This window comes from Aythya marila (genome assembly GCF_965140915.1).
Source record: "Aythya marila genome assembly, chromosome: 13".
Taxonomy (NCBI): domain Eukaryota; kingdom Metazoa; phylum Chordata; class Aves; order Anseriformes; family Anatidae; genus Aythya; species Aythya marila.
In genome coordinates this window covers 17,257,616-17,276,525 of record NC_139054.1, presented here as the reverse complement: position 1 = coordinate 17,276,525, position 18,910 = coordinate 17,257,616, and the positions used below count along the sequence as shown (strand labels likewise).

The 18,910-nt window shown below is 48.7% G+C and overlaps 1 protein-coding gene across 5 annotated transcripts in view; it reads right to left on the bottom strand.

The window, feature by feature from the left end:
* The window catches only part of AMOT (angiomotin), a 57,262-nt gene that overhangs the window by 11,348 nt on the left and 27,004 nt on the right, over positions 1–18,910 (bottom strand). For all 5 annotated transcript variants that reach the window (XM_082770598.1, XM_082770602.1, XM_082770601.1 and 2 more), the window contains exons 4-7: positions 13,046–13,496; positions 11,056–11,200; positions 9,494–9,586; positions 6,739–6,884 (exon numbers count right to left, since the gene is read on the bottom strand). In XM_082770598.1, coding sequence (XP_082626724.1) covers positions 6,739–6,884; positions 9,494–9,586; positions 11,056–11,200; positions 13,046–13,496 — 835 coding nt within the window. The remainder of the gene's footprint in view (positions 1–6,738; positions 6,885–9,493; positions 9,587–11,055; positions 11,201–13,045; positions 13,497–18,910) is intronic.

The window sequence follows — 18,910 nt, the reverse complement described above, 5'->3', positions numbered from 1 at the left end:
CATAAACGGAGAGTATGATGAAGTTTTCCTAAGACAGGAATTGGAAGCAGTTTCCTGAGTGTTGCCAGTGTGCTGCAGCCCTCAGTGAGATGGGAGGAAGGAAAAAAGGCAGCACGCTGAGGCTCGTTCTTGGTTGGCTGCCACGGATCCCCCACCCTCTCTCGCCCAGCAAAGAACCAAACCTGGCTGCTCCGTGCCAAGGGCCGCAGCAACATGTACCACGGGGGAGATGGCATCAGAGGATGCTGGAACTCCTTCCTCTGCGAGAGGCCTCGCAGGGAACACGTGCTCCAGATAAGGGCTCATTCCTGAAGCTTTACGAGGATGCAGTCACGCCCTCCGTCTGTGGGCTTACAGAAATGTGACAAGATGGGAATTTTCCTTCGGATGGTGCTGTATGGCACTAGGCTCATGCTCACGTAATGCAACGTTTTGGCCTTGAAGGGTGCTCTGAAAATGCAGAGCCTTCAACTTACATTCCAATCTGTGTTATAACACCTCTGGAAGCCCATATGATCTCAGCCAGCCGTGGTGCACATCTGGAAGCCCAGCAGAGCACTGCAGCATGGCTACATTCCTCCTCGGCATTCCCTGCACATGGCACAGCTTCAGTGAACACACACAACTTCCCCAGGTCATCCCTGACTGCATCGGGAAATGTCCTAGCCAGGTACCAGAGGTCAGGCTTCATCAGCAGGATTTTCTAATTAAAGCAATTAAAACGAGAGCAGTCATTCTCCCGTTCACATTCCCCATGATGTTTACAAAATCTCTGCAAAAGAACTGAGCACAACAGGCAAGGCGAGGACAGGCTCTGTAGAAATCTAGCACACAAAAGCCTGAAGTGCTGCAGGTAATACCCCTAAAAAGATTCCCTGGCCTCCTGAGCAAGAATTTCAGTCTTCCTTTCCTCTTTCCCATGTCAGGATTGCTTTCTGCAGTTGAGAGCCAGCTGAGCCAAGCAGATGCACTTGGGATTCGGAGGCTTCCCTGCTCTGAGCGCAGCTGACCCAGAGAGCAAGCTGTTTCCAAGTTAGCCAGAAGGATTTATGCTCTGATAATGCCTGCACACCCATAGCCCCCAACTGCAGGGCTTCCAGCAATGCAGAACGACTAACCGCCCTTAACAGACAAGAACAAAATGATTAAACAAAGGCACGCATGAAACCTAGAAAACTGAAACTTTTCTTCAGTGAAAGGATTCTGGTAAGATGCCCTGAGGCACTGTAATGCCTGGCAGCCGCTAACCTGAAGGTTCCTCTGCTCCAGAGAGCTTTGCATGGTCTCAAAGCAATGGCCAAGGACAAAGCGTTCCTATCAGGACAGGGACACTTCGTTATTACCCTACCTGCCCAGCAGAAGAGGGATTCATATTCTAGAAACCAAACAAATGGTGTCGCTTCGTTTGATTTAGGTTTCTCAGCCACATCTTTGACAAACCGTGCAGCTTCTGCCAGGGATCTCAGTCCCTGCAGGCTGAAGGCTCAGAAGGCACGGAGGTTTCATGCGCATGGTGCAGGGAGCAGGGGCAGGCAGAGATGAGGAGCCTCCCATGTGAAGTTGCTAGATGCATGGAGACAAGAGGCTGCAATACCCTCAGGACCAGAGCTACCTCTGCAGGAGAAGCGTGGTCCTGGCATAGCAGGTGAGGGGGAAGGAAGGCTCTTCTTTTGTGGAGATTCATCGCTTCCAGATGGGTTACTCAGCACAGAGTTTTTCTGGGGAAGAAGAGAGGACTTCCTGCCTCGCTAGCAATGATTCAGAAACCCTCCCAGGCATTTTGACAAACCCCACGATTACCCTCTTCATCTTGGACAGCTCCTATTTCAGCAAATTGGTAACACTCGTCAGCATCTGCCTGTCTCCCACCCACTATTTCTGATGGCTTCAAAGTCCTTTGTTTAATATATTCAGGGTGTTTTCATTATATTCTGGGCTTCTCCTAAAGCTGAAGCCATTCATATGCAGCTGAAAATGTGCTTCCCCACAAGAATGTGCCTGCTATGGCAGAAATGCAGTAAAGAAAGAAGGCAGCAAGCACGTTTAAACCACCTCTGCCTCTTGCAGCGGGGATGTATTGCTCTAGGATGCCTTTGAACCCTCAGTTTGTTTGAATTCAGGCCCAAGAAGGCGCCACTGGCTTCAGCAAGAATGCATGCTGAAGCAATTTGGTAACACTATCCTCCTGCAGAGCAGTGCTTGCTGCATGGGAATGCCATAACGTCGCCTCGCCGTTCGTTTGCCTTCCAAGAAGTGAAAACTCTCAAAGCCAGCCCTGGAAAAGCACTAACAGGCAGAGCACGAGGTAGAGACAAAGCAATAAAAAAGCCAGTTCTGCACCATTACACGAACACAGGTCATTAACAGAGGCAAGGGGGGGAGTTTTGTCTCCTGTCCACCCTGCCCATCCATGAACAGCTCTGTCCTGAAAGGAGCAGTTATGTAGCTCAGAGCCTAAGCACACAAGAGGGAAAGCTGCTGGAGACTAGGAATATCTTTTTATAGACCCAGAAGTGATTGGAAAAAAACAGACAAGCCTTCAAGCGCACAAACTCTCCTTTGGGTCTCTTCCCTACAAGCCAGAGCTCTGTTCTGAAATCATCTCGGATACAGTATGTGAAGTACAATAGAAGTCATTTGGAAACGCATGTTTCTACATTTCCCCCCAGACAGAACCCCCAGTGTTATCAGAAATAGCACACAATTTCTCCCCACAATAGCTGAGTGGGAAATGAATATAATATCCTAGCTCTGGTATCTGGTTTGTGTTGAACTCTGATGGCTGGAAGATCTTATAGCCCCCAAATACAAGCTGCTTCTAGAGGAGATATTTCACTCAAGCTCCTTCCCTTCCCCCAGCCCCTAATTCACACCCACCACAGGCTGTCAGGCTTTGCTTTCTATTGCAAGGTGTGCACACGAGGATGGCACAGTAGATAATTATATCTGCTTAATGGTAGTCACTATTTTTCAAAGCTGTCTCCTTCAGGCCCTTGTTAAAACGGTGGCTTTGTAAAGCAGTGAAGCAAAGGAGTACAAGTTAAACCACAACCAAAAAAAATTACTAATTTTTTTTTTTTTGAACTGTGGTCTTACACGGTACAAATTAACCAGAGCAAGCAGGAATGACCAACTTCATTAAAGCTTCTGAAAAATCCTGTTTACAAAGAGCTTAAAAGCAGCAGCACTTGTAGCCTTTCCACCTCGTAGTTGTGGTTGGGCCAACAGCTTGGCGCAGAGCCCCCTGGTGCAGTATCACGAGCCTCGTAAGGACTCACAGAGGGCAGCCCTTACCTGGCCAGACCTTGCTGTGTCCCCCTGCAGTTCTGCCTGTGAGCAAAGTGAAGTTTAACCACCTGTCCTGCTTGCTCTCGAGGTGTTTGCTAACAGATGAGGTGGCTGCCTGCAGCTGGGACCCCCGTGGCACTCCGTGCTTCAGCGTCAGGGACCCCGGATGCTCCCGCTGCAAATACTGGCACTGCCCATTTCTGGGATACGTGGGTTTAAGCCAACGTGCATTTCACCTCAAAGGTACACAATTTATCTCACAATTATTGCATGTAATGAAAATAATCTGAAGTTTTGATTTAAAAAAAAATCATATACTTCACTAGGAATGATTTTAATAAGCTGCTGACTTAAGCATTCCTGTGCAACATCTATGAAAGGGAAGGATGGAAATAGAGACATGAAAACAGGGGTTAATTACTGGGTATCTTTATGGCCGGTAGAGAAGTAGTAAAGTTTAAATATTACACGTAGACCATACACATACTCTGCAAGCCTGTCTGCGAGCATATTTAAGTGTGTTTTAAATACCCACCGTCACTCACTCTTTTTAGCACTTTGCAGAAATAAACTCCACACTATCTAATTTTAATGGCAACTCGTTCGAAACCCAAGGAGTCATTTCACCACTTCTGACAGAGACGGGAAAGTATTCTGAATACCTGCTTTTGCTTCCAAAAGCAAAGGCACCTAAGATCATTCCTTTCTCTATCACATTCAGCATGCCTTTATCTCTTCCTTCCCTCCAACTTGGATGCTAAAATCCAGTCTGTATAAAACTCCCCAAGCTCCAGAGGAGGAGACAAGTACCTGCATTTTACAGATGGGTGGTTTTGCCCAAACTGGCAATTCAGGCCAAGGATTTTAAAAAGAATGTGTACGTTCCAGTTCCAATGCAACATGTAAATCCAGCCATGGTGGTGACATATGGCTTACAGGTCTCATTATAACAGAAATAAAATATTCTTTTTATAAAGGATCTGGTGAATACAAGGCAGGGTAGCTCCGCTCAATAGGAAGTCAAAGCGGAAAGGGAAAAAAAAAAAGCTGAAAACTCACATTACAGGATGCAACAACTGAAATATGCACACCCCCCTCAGGCCTTGAGCCAGAGCGGCTGCCAAACCTTAATGTAAGAAACTCCACCCTCTTCTGCAGGACTAGTTTGGAAATTCCTGACAATTACAGGGACTAGCAACCCAGATGAGGCTGGCAGGAATAAAAGAAGTAATTGACAAATTGTTCCTATATCTTGGTCACTGAATGTCAGAAGCTCAGGCTGACATTTAGACTCGCTTCTGAACGGCGCCCTGAGCACCAAGCAGCTCGCCTGGCTGTCATTCGGAAAGCTACCAAACAGCTCGGGGATTTCTGAAGTTCCCACAACTTAATGCTAATGAGGCAACAAATGCTTCATAATCCTAAGCATTTCATTAAAAAGTGATTTGGGAAACATGCAGAAGTGACTCTTCACCCCTTCTTTTTTTTTTTTTTCTCCTTGTTCCCCCTCACCTCTAGGAAAAAGCAGAGTTAATTCCTGCTCCCTCACTGAGACGCTTCCATATTTATCTACAACAGGAAGGGTGGCACTTCCTGCACGCCCTGGGATTTGAGCAAAGGTTGGATGCAAATGACCAGAAACCTTCGTGCAATCTAGAGCGGGGCATTTCGCTCTCTATCGGCACAGGCGTGTTTGGGTCATGCAAATCTGGCCACATTTACTTACCCATTTTCCTATTCTACCTAAGCAGAAATACTTTGCAACAGCACTGAAAACAATTCTCCTAGTAAAATGAGAGGTCTTTTGAAAAGGAAACATACAATTATGATCGCCTCTGAAGGCTTCAACTTTGCACAGAAGCCTGACCTAGCCAAGTGCTGTGCGTGCTGGCCCCGGCTGACCGCAGCATCTTTCTAAAGCCAGCTCCAAGCATGTGAATGACCCCAGGGAAGCCACCAGGATGTCCTGTGTACTTAAAGCTGGTCACACGTGAGACTTTTAGAATCATTAAGGCACTGAAAAATCTGAATGAGAGGCAAGGAGCTGCCATACACTGCAGAATTAAATGACAACAGTTTGAGAGAGAGCCAAACGGGAGATCTGATCGTGGTTCTGTTTAAGTTCCCCTAGACCTAATGCTCCTCCAAAGCAGCCAAGGTGCAAGTCAGCCCTGCCAGGAAATGCTGCAGTCCTCGTGAAATCAATGGGCTTGTCGGATGTGTGCGGGGCTGAATGGGGACAGTGATACTTGAATGTCCCTTTGAATCTGCTCTCCTCTCTTCATTGTTATAATTTGTATTGCAGGGAAGCTGGCTCCCCGGTGAGGAACCACGGCCAGCGGATGCTCCAAATGGCCTCAGCAGTGCTTGCAGTGACCGTGAGGGCAGTCCAGGAGAAAGAACAGAAGAGCTACTGAAGCAAGTAAAAGCTCAGAGAAGAGCAGACTAAAATTAAGAAGGCACCTGGGAGAGAAAGAAGGCAGGCAAGATGAGACAGGAGGATGCTCGCTCTGTATTTGACCATCCCCCCTCTGCTGGCACACTGGGATCCTAAGCAGAAAGAGGAGGAGAAGCTGATAAAGGGAGGGTTTATGACAAAGGGAAGGTTTAAAGAATGTCTCCAAAATGCAAGATGCAGGTGGGTGCAGGCAGTGCTCAGCTGAGGGGGATGATGAGCACCAGGAGGCAGGAAGATGGCAGAACTGAAGGAGAGAATAAACCTGCCCTGGAGGAAGTCTGCCTGGCCATGAGATTTCCTCCGGGGGCTCTCTATGGAGGAAGAGTAGGAGTAGAGGAAGCAGGGTCTGGGAGGGGGAAATGGAGCCTTGGAGAGGAAAGGAGTAGGCGGGAGGAAAGAGGACGGCCGCTATGACGCAGAAGGGCAGCAAGGTGAGAGCCACGTGCGAATGGCAGGGACAAGGCTACAAAAGAAACCGCTGTGAAAGCTGCCCTGCTAAGCAGCTCAAATTCCATTATCCTCTCCTGGGAGGAAAGGGACAGAAAACAAGCAAGGTCATTGTCATGCCCAGCTTATTATGCAGGCCGGGCACACGCAGCGATCTGCACTGTGTACCACAACCTGGTGTGAGTGGAACACCTGGCAAGGGGACAAGCTGCATTCATTTGCCATGAGTTAAAAAGTCCATTCCGATCTGAATTTCTGCCAAGTTCAGGAAATTGCCAGGGCTGGGATTTCAGCCCCAGCCCACTTTTATCAGTTAAAACAAAATGAAACATGGCTGCCTAGACGAAAGCACTCACAAGGAAATACAGACTTGTGGCTTATCTGCGCGCCGTTCAGTGGCTTAGCTAACCAACACAAAGCTAAGCCGATATAAACAGCTTTGAAGCAAGCAGATTTCCTTGTAATTTGCACAAGACGAACTTATTCCCACAGTCGCTTTCACTGGAATGCAAGCTACCCCAGCTTCTCCCCCCCGGCTGCCTTACCTCCTCCTCCAGTTTCACCACCTTGGCCTGAGCGTTGTTCAAGGCCTGGTCTCGGATCTCGATGTGTCTCCGCTGGTCCTCGTTGGTGGAGCGCGCAGCAGCCAGTTCTATTTCCAGTTTCTCCTTTTCCCGCTGCGTTTCCTTGTCTACCAAAACAAGGTGAGAGTTAGCAACGGACAGCACTCCTCTCTACCCAGCTTTTAGGAGTCCTTCCCTCCAGAGGTGGAGGGAAGATGGGGCACCTCGTGCTGGGACTTCTCACAAGACAGAGAATGCAAATCTGTAGCTATGGGGGAAAAAAAGCATGTGGCTTTGAAGGAAGAGAGGGATTGATAGCCCTGAAAAACAAGCACGGCACCTTCAAGTAACAATATGCCTCAGTGCTAAGCGAGAAGGTGCATCACTCAGTACAGTTAGGTAATTTGCTCTGATTATACAGACGGTTTGCAAAGCTTGGCACCTCTTCACCTCTGAGCTTTCAGCCCTGGAAAACAAACTGGGTGATCTTAATGTCCCAGGTTGGGGAAGGGAGGTAGCGAGCTTTTGTGCCTGAAAGACCTGTGCTCCTTTTCTTCACGCTGACCCTCCGAACAGGAAGGTTGTTCTGCCTGGGGCAGCTGCCCTCCTGCCCAAACACCCATTTGTCCCACCTGGCTGGCAGTTTCACCAAAGGACAGAGCAGTAAAATTCCTTGGTCTTCCTCTGCTGCCCTTAAAAACGACCCTCTGGGCCGGGACCCGGGCACCTGTATCTGTTCTGCAGCTGCTCAAAGCAAACCTGCAGTTCAGGAAAGGTTTTTGTCCCGTGCTTTAAAGTCTCTCCAAGCACAACTTCTCCAGAGAGAGCCGGACCAAGTGGGAGCAGCTGTGCTCTGTGCTCACGGAACAGGTTAACTGCCTTCGTAAAAAAAAAACTAAACAGGATAAAATAACTGGGGACTGCAGAAATTATCACAGAAGGGTGTAAAGCAAAGCCACAACACAGAGCTGATGTCCTCTGCATATGTTGTCATTCCCAGCTCGAGCCAACCAGCCACAATGATAACATTAACACACTCGCTGGATATACATAACCACAGAATACTCCCTCAAGTGATCTACACCCAGCACTGATGACACCAGAGAAACTGCATTCCAGAAACTAATATCCCACGACAAAGGAATGAGGACAAGGAGTGGAAGGCTTGAAAAACAGGAACTAGATCCTGGGTGTTAGGACAGACTGCATATGGAGTACACAGGCCCGTTTGTGCAAGCATGTGCATAGCTATATTTACAGGACCACAATTATTCCCTTTCTTCTGCCAGCAGAGAGCCGAGAGCAAAGCTTTAGCACCGCGGAGCAGCTGAAGATTCCCTTCTGCTAGGGAATCAGCGCAGCCCACACGCAGGTTGCAGAAGAAACCCGTCCACCAACAGCACCTCTGAACTCTGCGGGGCGAACCCCCACTGCCACGAGCTAGCCTGTGACAGAAGGCACGGGGAGAAAGGCTCGAGGCACCCCCAGCCTGCTCTTTTCCCCATCTCTCCTGTCCCAGCATTTCTCCTCCACCCAGGAAATGAGCTGCTGCCAGCGTCAGCACGTTACAATGCATTGCAGAAGATGGGCAGGGCTGATGCAGGGTGGCATTACGCCAGAAGGTATCAATCAGCGCCAGCAGGCTGTTTGTTAAGCTGTCACTGCTTGCAGCCAGGCTTTTGGAGGTTCTGCTCCAGACTTTTCCCCAAACGAGTACCGCTCCGTTGACAAGCGCCTGCGGCACCCCCTAGAAATGCTGGGACTGCCAAAACGCAGCTCGAAGGTTTCCACGTGCATCCAGAAGTAGGAATGGCACCTGAAGCTTCTGAGCTTTGGCCTCCCCACCTCCCTGGGCAGATCTACGGATCTCAAAAGCCAGACGGAGCTCACAGACTGCCCACTGCCACCAGGAGAGCTGGGTTCACCCCCTGGCAGCCACCTGCTTGCAGCGTAAGCCACGAGGAATAAGCTGAAGGCAACCCAAGAGAGGGACAGCAGCACTTGTCAGAGCAGCAGCAGTACGTGTTACATCACAGAAAAATCTCTCTTTTGCAATTTTATTGCATTACCTTTTTATATAACAATTGGAGAAAAGCGAGCATTGTCAGAAGGGCAGAGCACGCTATGGGATGAGAGGAAAGTTGGCTCGCTGCCGTCAGCCTCAAGACATTTTAGCACAAAGGAAAAGCAGCATTTCACATCTGTCGTTTCGGTTTGCCCTGTGATAAATCCACGGCTGCAGACAAAATTCATGACCTTACGCAGAACAGCATACTGCAGGCAGGATTAATCCCCCTTATTTGTGCCGAACTGGATGGTGCAGCAGCAAATTAAAGAGGAAAGAGATACGAGACCTACAGCGTTCCAGTCCCACCGGCCCTAACTCATGCCAGGACTCCTGCCAGCCTGGAAAGGTTTAATTCCAAAGCTCTCAGGGAGCAAAACAGTTGCTCAAATTATCCTACACATTATGAAGCAAACACTAATTTTATAATGCAACTACACGCTCTGTTTGCTCCAAAATCCCTAGTAAACGCTGTCAGATGGACCATACATGCATACAGAAAGAATTACTGAACGTGTCCTCCTTCCTCCGCTGCCAGTGTTGGACTGCCACTGCCCTGATTTCTGTCCCAGTAGAAAACTGACAGATCTGAACCGTGCCACCCTGCTCATTTTTACCCTATCCGGGATGACCGGAGCGCTTCTCCTGACCCATAACGAGTGCGTAACTCACTTTGTGCAAAGAGTTGAGAGATGGTTTTCCGATTGTCTTCAGAACCCTCAAATTCCTTCTCCGCAAGCTGCTTGTTGGCTGTCTCCATACGTTCTGCAGAATTGTTCAAGAAAAGAAACGCTGAAGAATCAAAAACTTTTAAGCGTTAAACTCGCATCTGCACAGGACATGCAAGCTAGGGGAACGGATCTCCTCATTCTACATAGACCAAAGTCAAAAGCCTACCAAGCAGCTGTCACTCATTTTTGAAATGTTTCTAATTATGTCCTTGAGAAAATATTCCCAAGGAGACAGAACAGACTGGAGTTCCAAAGAAATTACTTTGAACGATTATAACATAATTTGTAAGTTTATTTTTTTCTATTTTTGTAAATGTTAAGACTCCTCACAGACTTCAGTATAAGAAGCGGAGACATTTCAGTCTTTGTATAACGAGTTTTATTAAGAATGGTTTCAGAACCCTCTCCACATAAACTTATTTTTCCCACCCAAATAAATCTCACCATGCAATTAAAAGATTCCCTTATAATCCTCCACTAAATCTTAATAGCTAGAAGATTAAATCGCTGTTGTCTAATGACCTGACTTCAGGGAAAAACATACAATTCCAGGGATAGCTTAAGTGTTCTGCTGCTGCAGGCTACTAGAAATTTATATCAGTCTATAAAAATAAAAATGAAATGTTTATGCTGTGTTTTACTATGAGTAAGATTACTTAATGCAGGCCTTTGTGTGCTGTCCTTCTCCATAGCACCGAGCACTGCACGGCCTTACTGCTTGGATGCAAAGCAGCTTCTGGGAGCACGGTACGAGACTCAGGGCACAGAAAGCAGATGACTCGCAGGACAATCAGAGAGCTTTCATAAAAAATTAAGCTTACATTTTAAAAGACTGATTACACACTTTTACATATCTAGCTTTGCAGATGGTTTTTGCCTTTCAAACTACTGCTTACACTTTGACCCACGTTCAGGTCAAACACTATTTGACACCGCCCTCCCTCGCCAGCCATCGCACTCCCTCAGCCTCTTAGCAAGAAGCAGACACTAACAACATCTCTGCAAGAGAAAGGGGGATCCAAAAAACCAGATGCCTGCATTGATAAGGAATGACAAGGCCTTCAGGAAGAACAGACAGCCTGCAGTTTGTATGTCAGTGCAGAGGGGTCACTGGACAGGAAATAAAGTGAACATGCCTGGTGTGGGATTAGGCAGTCAGCAAAAGGTCTCTCCTTTTGTATAAACTGAACAAATTGTACAAATTGCGTCTAGGATATAAGACGAGAAAATTCCAGGCTTGCATCTGGTTTATGGTATTTGGCTTATCACATGTTTCTCCTCAATGAGAAACAGGCTGGGAATGAGAGACAACAGCACGCTCCTAAACATGTCTTTTCCACGCTCCCAGCAAGCACTTAAAATCCCAGCCTACTGAATATACCTGAACGCACTGAATATATCCCAACTGTCTCAGCAAACACTCCCGCAGCACCACGCTGGACTGGTGAGTAAGCACAGCAGTAAAAAGATCACAGCGAAGAAAAGAAGTTTTGGTTCGTTTACCTCTCAGATCCCTGTTGAAATCATGAAGCCTACGAATTTCTCCTTCCAGCTTGTTTCTCATGGCCTTTTCCAGGGCATCCCGCTTCGAGGATGACTTCTCCAGGTTTTTGTATGCCTCTGAAACTTGTTGAATTTCTGTTTCCAGCTGCGGTGAAAGTGAAAACAAGCGCTTACTATTTTATCACTAACAATTCTTTTCACTTAGCCTCAGAAAGGAGATTGCTTTCTCTTGTTTTCTTTGTTGAGATAAAAGCCACCTACACCTATATATCAAATAAAATGACAGAATCTCAGTTCCTGAGGGATCCTTTTACATTAGGAACAACAACGGCTGAAACGAAGATCTGGGCTCTCCTTCCAGACTCCAGCACTATTTCTCCAACACGATCAGAGCACAGACAATGAACCGAAGGAGGCAAATGCCTCCTGGTCCTTACTGAGCTGGGCGCTGCTTTGGTCAAGTTGGGCAAAAAACAATGAGATAAGCAGCTAATGTGATACTGCGTTGGGTCAGTAAAACTAAATGAGAAAGGTGAACAAAACTATGCGAAAAAATGCAAGTGTCAGCCCCTGCACTGCTGCGGAACCCGGTAGCTGTGTAATTGTTATGGTCCAAAATTCACAACAAAACCTCCTGATGTTCTTTGCTTGCACTCCCACAATTTGGTTGTGTTTTTAAATGTTCAATTTCCTTCAGTGGGGGCAACATTTGTAGGAAAGGAGTTTCTCTCCTTCCTGCTGGTAGCCTTCAGCATAAAGCTTCTTGGTGTGAGCTTAGGCAAGCAGCTGATCACCTGGAGCAGGAGGAGATTCACTGCTGACTCTCCTTGCCAGGCACAGTTTTGCACTGCTGCAGAAGTGTGGATGCACGTAATGGCAAACCCCATCGGTAAGCCATCAACTGGGGGACGGAGGGGAGCTCATTTTTATCCTTCTTTCATTATCAGGAAGCTGTCAAACATTTCTCTAAAGCATTTCCTGGCCGGGAACCTTCCAAAAAAAATACAACACAATGAACATATGTCCCTGGAAAGAGGTAACGTAGGAAATAAATCAGCGTGGGAAGCCACACTGGTCATCTGAACTCCAGCGTTTTAATCAGCCACACATTTTTCTGTCCCGGGAGACTGCTCAGTGCAAAGAGCACTGCAAGGCCACCGAAGTCCTGAAGTGCAAGCAGCGCCAGCCTCTTCACAGCTGCACGGCGCAGCAAGGCTGACCTGCTGCACGACTTTAAGCCACTGCTCATCAAGAAGTTATTTCTATGAGGCTGTGGTGAAAATATCCGCACACATGCCTATTGCTGATGGCTCTCACTGGATTTTTTTTTTTTTTTTTAAATGTGTGGGAGGAGGGCTTTATCATCACCGGTTCGTTTTTCTCTCTTTTTGTAAAGCCAAAGGTGGCAAACAGCTTGATCCAAAAGAGGACAGTCAGTTTTCGTGGAAGTTGTGTGCTATCAAGGGAGGTGTTTTTACGTGACTTCAGTGACAGAACTGTTGGTTTCAGCCCTGCAGCCCAAATGCCTCTAACGCAGCCAGAGCAGCAGTACCTCCTCGCACTGTCCTGCCAGCCAGTTTGGCAGCCATGCCCCCTGTTGCCTACTTGAGCGACCACCTCCTCGTGCTGATTCAGACGAGCCCTGCCCACGGTCTCTAAACTCTTTCAGACTGCTGGGGAAAGGAAGCCTGCTGCTATCCTGGAAATAGGAACATTGGCTTTAATCAAGCAAGCCAAACAGCCAGTCTCTTGGCGACAGCTGATGAGGATGCTCTTTTAAGCACGGTCAATTAGCTGTTAGAATTAAACTGAAGGATTTGATTCTATCTTCTGATGAAGTTAAGCTGCTGCCCCCAAAGGCACAGGATACAACTAATCAATCTACATAAAAAAGACTCTAAAGTCGATAAATCAAAGCCTTAAGCAAGCAGTGTAACAACTGCAGATGAGATCCCTCAATTATGGATGCCACCAGACACAGAACACCCACCTTCTGCAACCGGGCCACCTTCTCGTAACACCCATCTAGCTCCTGTCGTAGCGACCTGTTCTCTTCTGACAGGATTTCCACCATTTGCTGGGCCCTGGAAACTATGGAAAAGGGATCTACTTGCATCTGTTGGTACGGGGAAGGTATCTGCTGAGCCCTGGACATTACGGAATAGGAATCGCCTTGCTGCTGCGGGCCCAGAAAAGGCTGGCATAGTCGGTAGAGATCTCCCTGATGCACTTGGTTTGACAAGAAGGGCTGCTGGGTCCGTGGCAGGAGGCCAGGATCTCCCTGGCTCGGAGTCAGGGGCTGCTGGTGCTGGGAAGGGGACAGCCTGGATGGCGGCGGAGACTGGAGCAGGGTCAAAGATCCCAAGGAGGTCAAGGACGACGTCGGACTGTGGTGGTGAGGTGGTCTCTGTTGTAGCTGCAGCTGCACGTCTGGGTTCTGCCTGGAAAACCGAGAGAAGAGGCTTTGTCAAAGTCATGCAGAAGGCGATGGGTCAACCAACTGAGACGGCAGGAGATGATGCGTGTAGCTCCTAGCCACAGGTATACCTACACAAAAAACTCGTGTTTATTTTTTTAACATTTGTTTAAAAACTGTTTTAAAATCAAATAGTTACCAGGAAATAAATACTAAGTACATGACGGTCATCCTCATGAGTCTACTTTGTACAGAGACACCAAGAGAAACTCCAGCAACAACCACTGACCAAAATTATTTGTAACTTTTTTCCACGCTGTGTGGATAAAACAGCTCGACTGAGGACTGCTGGGAATGGTTCTTTTGTTCCCCGCTGAAATGTGCGATCTCTCGTGGAGAAAACAATGAATCCTCTGCAATTAGGATACGAAGTTATAGGAACTGGCTAAGCTCTGTTACCATGCTAGCACCCCTGGTACAAGTTCTCCTAACTATCACCCAACAGGCTGCAGCCTGGTCAATCGAGAGAGTTTAATCTCTGGAGATCCCCAGCTTAAACTCCGCTGTGTTAGCCCAGGAGCAGACTTTTCTTAGCAGATCGCGTGGCTTTATCGTGCTTGGATGACCTGAGGAGGCAGGCTTTGCTTCCACCCCAAAGACATTCAACCTCCAACAGCCCCACGGTCGTCTGTGTTCCCAGGAGGGACCCTAGGGGCTCGCTCTGCTGCGCTCTGGGGGTGCTGGATGTACAAAGGAGCCCCCGGCACAGCTCTGCCACCACACCAGGAGGGCTAGCAGCATGCCAGAGCAGCAACAGCGAGCATGGAGCTGAACTGGGAGCTGAAGGGTTACACGAAGGGCTCCTGGGCCGATGTGCAAGCACTCGGCATCGTCCTTCCTGTGCTGTGCAGAGCGAACGCATCAACTCCTCCAACTCCTCGGAGCCGGCCAGAGAGGAAACGCCTGCGCTACTCACATCTGGCTGCCAGCACCCGCAGGAGGCTGGAGGTTCCCAGGCCGGCGCGGGGTTCACTGTTCCAGTGCTGTGCGTCCCGTGCCTCATCTTCCCTGCTGTACAGCAGAGAAGGTGCTTGGAAACCTCCCAGCTGACGCTCGGGTTCCTTAACGGGGAAACAAATCTAGCCTCCACTTAGGGGAAACACAGCTACTTGCTAGGGTCCCTGTCAGCAGCAGCATTTCAGGAGCTGTTTCCCCAGGAACGACTGTATGCAGTGTGGGGATCCTGAGGGTCATGCAGAAGAGAGACGTGCAATTAATTTCCTCAGACACATTCAGCTTAGCAGCCTGGTTCTTCCTTCCCCGGGAGGTCGGCTTCACTCATCACTGCACCGAGCTCCTTACTTCTCTGTGCCAGTTCTCACAGCGAAGGCAAGGCACCACAGGACCTGCCCAGCATCACCTAGGGGCTGGAAACTACCTGAGATAAACTTCCTCAGCTCACCCAGGGTACACACGAAGTTGAAACCCTGCATCTTCAGAAGCCCCCCAGCTCCTCAAGCTTTTTCTTTACAGGCTGTCACGCTCCTGTGTTGGCTGTTGTAATCAATTAAGGAACAACTCTGCTGTGACAATTAATTTCCGATGACCTGCAGAGGTCAGACCAAAATAGTTACGGTGCCAGTCTGCCTCCTAGCTCAAAACAAACATCACCCCAACCCTTCCCCATCCTGAACGCGCAAAATACCCCCTCTGAGTCTGGAAACAACCTGAAGCGGTGACTCAGAGAGAACCAAGTCCACTGACGGCCGCGTGCTAATACTGGAAGCCTCACAAGGCCTATTTGGGTGCCGACGCTACCAGCTCGAGCTGTCTGACTCAAGGCACCCCGTTATCATCAGAGACCCACGGGCAGCACCTTGCTGTTTCCCCAGGACTCGAGCCCCAGTGAAGAGAATGCCAAAATGGGCAAAGAAAAGCAGCAGATGCCTGATATTTACATTTTTTAAGACTTATTGTAAAGGAGCGCTCTAGGAAGTCATGGCCGAGTATTGCTGACCCGGATCCACTTCCAAGAGCCCCAGCATTTTGGCACGCACCCCCAAAGCCTCGCACATCTTGAAAATCCACCAGCGGGGGGGCTCAGGCTGCAGCACGAGGCTGGAGCCTCTCGTGCTGCTGCGCTGCAGCTTCCCAAGGCTCACATATGCTGCTGCATTCCCTGTGACACAAGGTCACCCAACTGGGGATCGTGTTTTGCTGGAAAATCAATATAATAGAAAGAAAAATAATAAAAATATAATAAGAACACGAGATAGGTATTTCCTAGTAAGCCATCTAAACCTTTTCAGATCCTGTAAGCAAACTTCCACGTGCACGTTCAAAGGGCTTTTCAGCACCCCCACGACTTTCAGTTTTGTCTCCCAAAATACCTACATGTATTTCGTGGGCTCACTTGAGCTGGCTCAGAGATCCCTCAGATTAACAAGAGAATCGTGGAGTTTATTTCTCTGGTAACCCGATCTGGGACCCAGAGGCTTTAGAAAGCTAGAGGAACCCAACTGCACTCATGGAGGGTTTTAAAGCTCCAAAATGTTCAGGTATGTTGGGGTCACCTACCAGAACCACTGATAGGATGGTGATAGGAGCTTTCCTCCCTGTGAGCTCAGTCCTCAGGTAACCCTGCAGCAGTAATTCCAATTATTTCCAACTAACCACTTCAGGCAAGAACGCAGACAGACTCTTAAAATACGTGGAAGATAAAATTACTCAATATCTTTCAATTTGCCTCAGCGTCGTAAAGACGTACAAACCTCAAAAACAGAAAAAGAAAAAAAAAACACACCCCTGCAATAATTCCTAGAAATGTTTAAGCTTGATAGCACAGCTTTAAGGGCCACTTCATTCTGAAGAGCATCACACAAGAATCTCCGCTTCCCTTACAGCCCCTGGCACGCAGCGCAGCGCCGGGGCCGAGCACAAGCGGGGATTTACGGCTCCGCAGCTCCCGGGGTCACATCAGCTTTTGGGACAGGGATATGGAGTAAGGGCAGCCCCATGAGCAAAGCCAGCCATCGGGAGCCCGGAGGCGTGTGGGTGATTTACTAATTACGGGGTGCATTCTGCAGGCCTCCCTGTCGAACATGGGATTTATCCCCGCAGCAACACTCGGTGATTTGGGCTCTGAGCACAGGGTGGTGCCGGGATCCGACACCGGCAGCTCCCTCTGCGCCGTGGCAGCCCCTTCTCCCCAGCTCTTCCTCTGCCACCCGAAGGTTTGCCTCCATCGCCGGTGCTGCGGGGCAGATTTTAGGCAGCGAGCAGGGGCTTTGGAGCTCCGCACGCAGCCAGCCCTCTTCTGAACTGTACAATTTCCAAAGAAGAGCGCAGACGCCTCCGGCATGCCTGGTATTTACATTAAACCAACCTGGTTAGGAACATGGATGTGTTCCCAAACTTACACCGCCCAGGAGCAGGTGAGGCAAAATGTTTGCCGACTGGTTTAGATTTACCACCCGGCCCATTCCTTTCCCAGCCCGGGGAGGGTGAAGCATGAGAATGCTGTGAATTCCCCAATGTTTATCTTGCTCAACGAGTTTTTATTTAACCGCATCGTTAGGTCACCCTCAAATTCCCCCGAACAATGAGGGGAAAAACCCGCAGAGAAGGGTGGGGCTTCCCCAGCAGAAAGAAGGGGCTTTGTTTCCTTGACACACGCTTGGAAAAATGCGTGCACGTTTCCCAATCCAAATTAATCCCGATAAACGCAGGGCCAGGGCCGCAGCGCAGGGCAGCTTGGAGTGCCCGAAAATGCTTCATCGCCCCGGAGAGGCTGCAAAGAGGATAAATGCCCTCCTGCAAGCTGGATGGCTTCAAAGTCCTGCCCCATCACCCAGCTGCACCTTTGGTAGCACAGAAGGTTTCTTGTCCAGATGACAGCTCCTCTCCGAGCCCGTGGGAGAGGGAGGGGAATAGAGGACTCGCTGCTTTCCCTTGCTCCGCTGCTCTGTAATTTATGGATTAGCCTTGCAATTGTTCCCCTGCTTCAGCATTTGCTTGCAAAGGAAACCTCTTCTCGGCGCAGCTATTTAGGTTAAAAAGTAACCTCATTAGATTCCCAGTGCTTTGAAGACAAATTTCGGTTGCTTCCCCTACTGGAAACCTTGCCAGCTGAACCTTTCTCCTCCTCCCCCCGCTTTTCTTTCGAGGCAGCCAGGATCCATCCCATACAGACAAAAATCACCCTGTCTAGAGGAGCTGGCTGCTGGCATGTTTTCAAATACCTCTCCCTTACACAGCAAGCAGGCTGTGTCTCAGCCTCGCTATATTTAATGCCCCGAGTATTTCTGATGCAGCAGCACCATTAAGGATCTGTTTCCTTTCCTGCATGCAGAAGATTTGAGGCCTTTGAATTCTCAAAAAGATTTGCAACGAGCCTCGACAATCATTGCCACCCCCCCACAAACCCTTTCCTTCCCCTCTTCCTGGCCTCTTTATTATTTATTTAGCCAGATCAAAGGGCCTTTTCATCAGGCTTGTATGCTGCTGAAGTCATTTCAGATCACAAACAATGGTGGACAAACTCTGAAAATAGCTCCCCATAGGCCTAAGACGGCTCTGAGCAGACTCAAATTCCCCCCAGCTCAGCCTTCGTGCCCAACTGCAGCCTGGTTTCTTCCTCCTGCTCCCCTCAAGCCAGAGCAGCGCACACAGCACGGCACCCAGAGCTCACCATTTACTCACGCAGCGATGCCCTCCTGCTGCTGCTTGGTGTTACCCTTTCAGCTTCAAAGCCAGGCCAAAATCATCACACCAAAGCCCCCCCTGGGGCTAGGACAGGGCTGAGATAAGGAAACAAGGAAGGCAGAGCCAAGATTTTCAGCCCACCTGGACAAAGCTTCATCTTCACCCACGTGGACATCGGCTCTAGCCAAATCTAGCTTCTAATCTGGAGGACACCAGAACAGGCTGGGATTTCAAACGATGCAAGGAAAATTAACAAAAGCTAAGCCAGCAAGCCTGGGATGAGGCACAAAGCACACACCGCTCTCCACTCCCACGCTTCGGTCCACTGAAAACTCTGGAAAACCCTAAAAAAAGTTCAGGGGACGTTTATTCCCCTCACCACTACTGCTTTCGTTCACTTTCTCCTTTCCCACATGGCATTCGGGTGCAGCTTAAACCTAAAACAAAATATCTTTTTTCTTGGCAGATGTAATTAAAGCACAAGTATTGCAATAAGGAACTGCAAGTTCCTAAAACAAACTGCACCGCAACTTTGGCTTAATTTTTTTTTTCTTTTCCTTTACAAACCTTCTGCAAGGCTCTGGAGCTGCACTGAACTTCCTTGTGCCAGAAAACCCGAACTGGCCTTTTTTCTGCTTTGGTTTTGTGTTTTTTTCTTCTCTGAAATGTGTCAGGCCTCTCTAGGTAAGCCAATGAAACAGCTCACGGGCCTTCCAGACACCGTCTGCAGCTGAA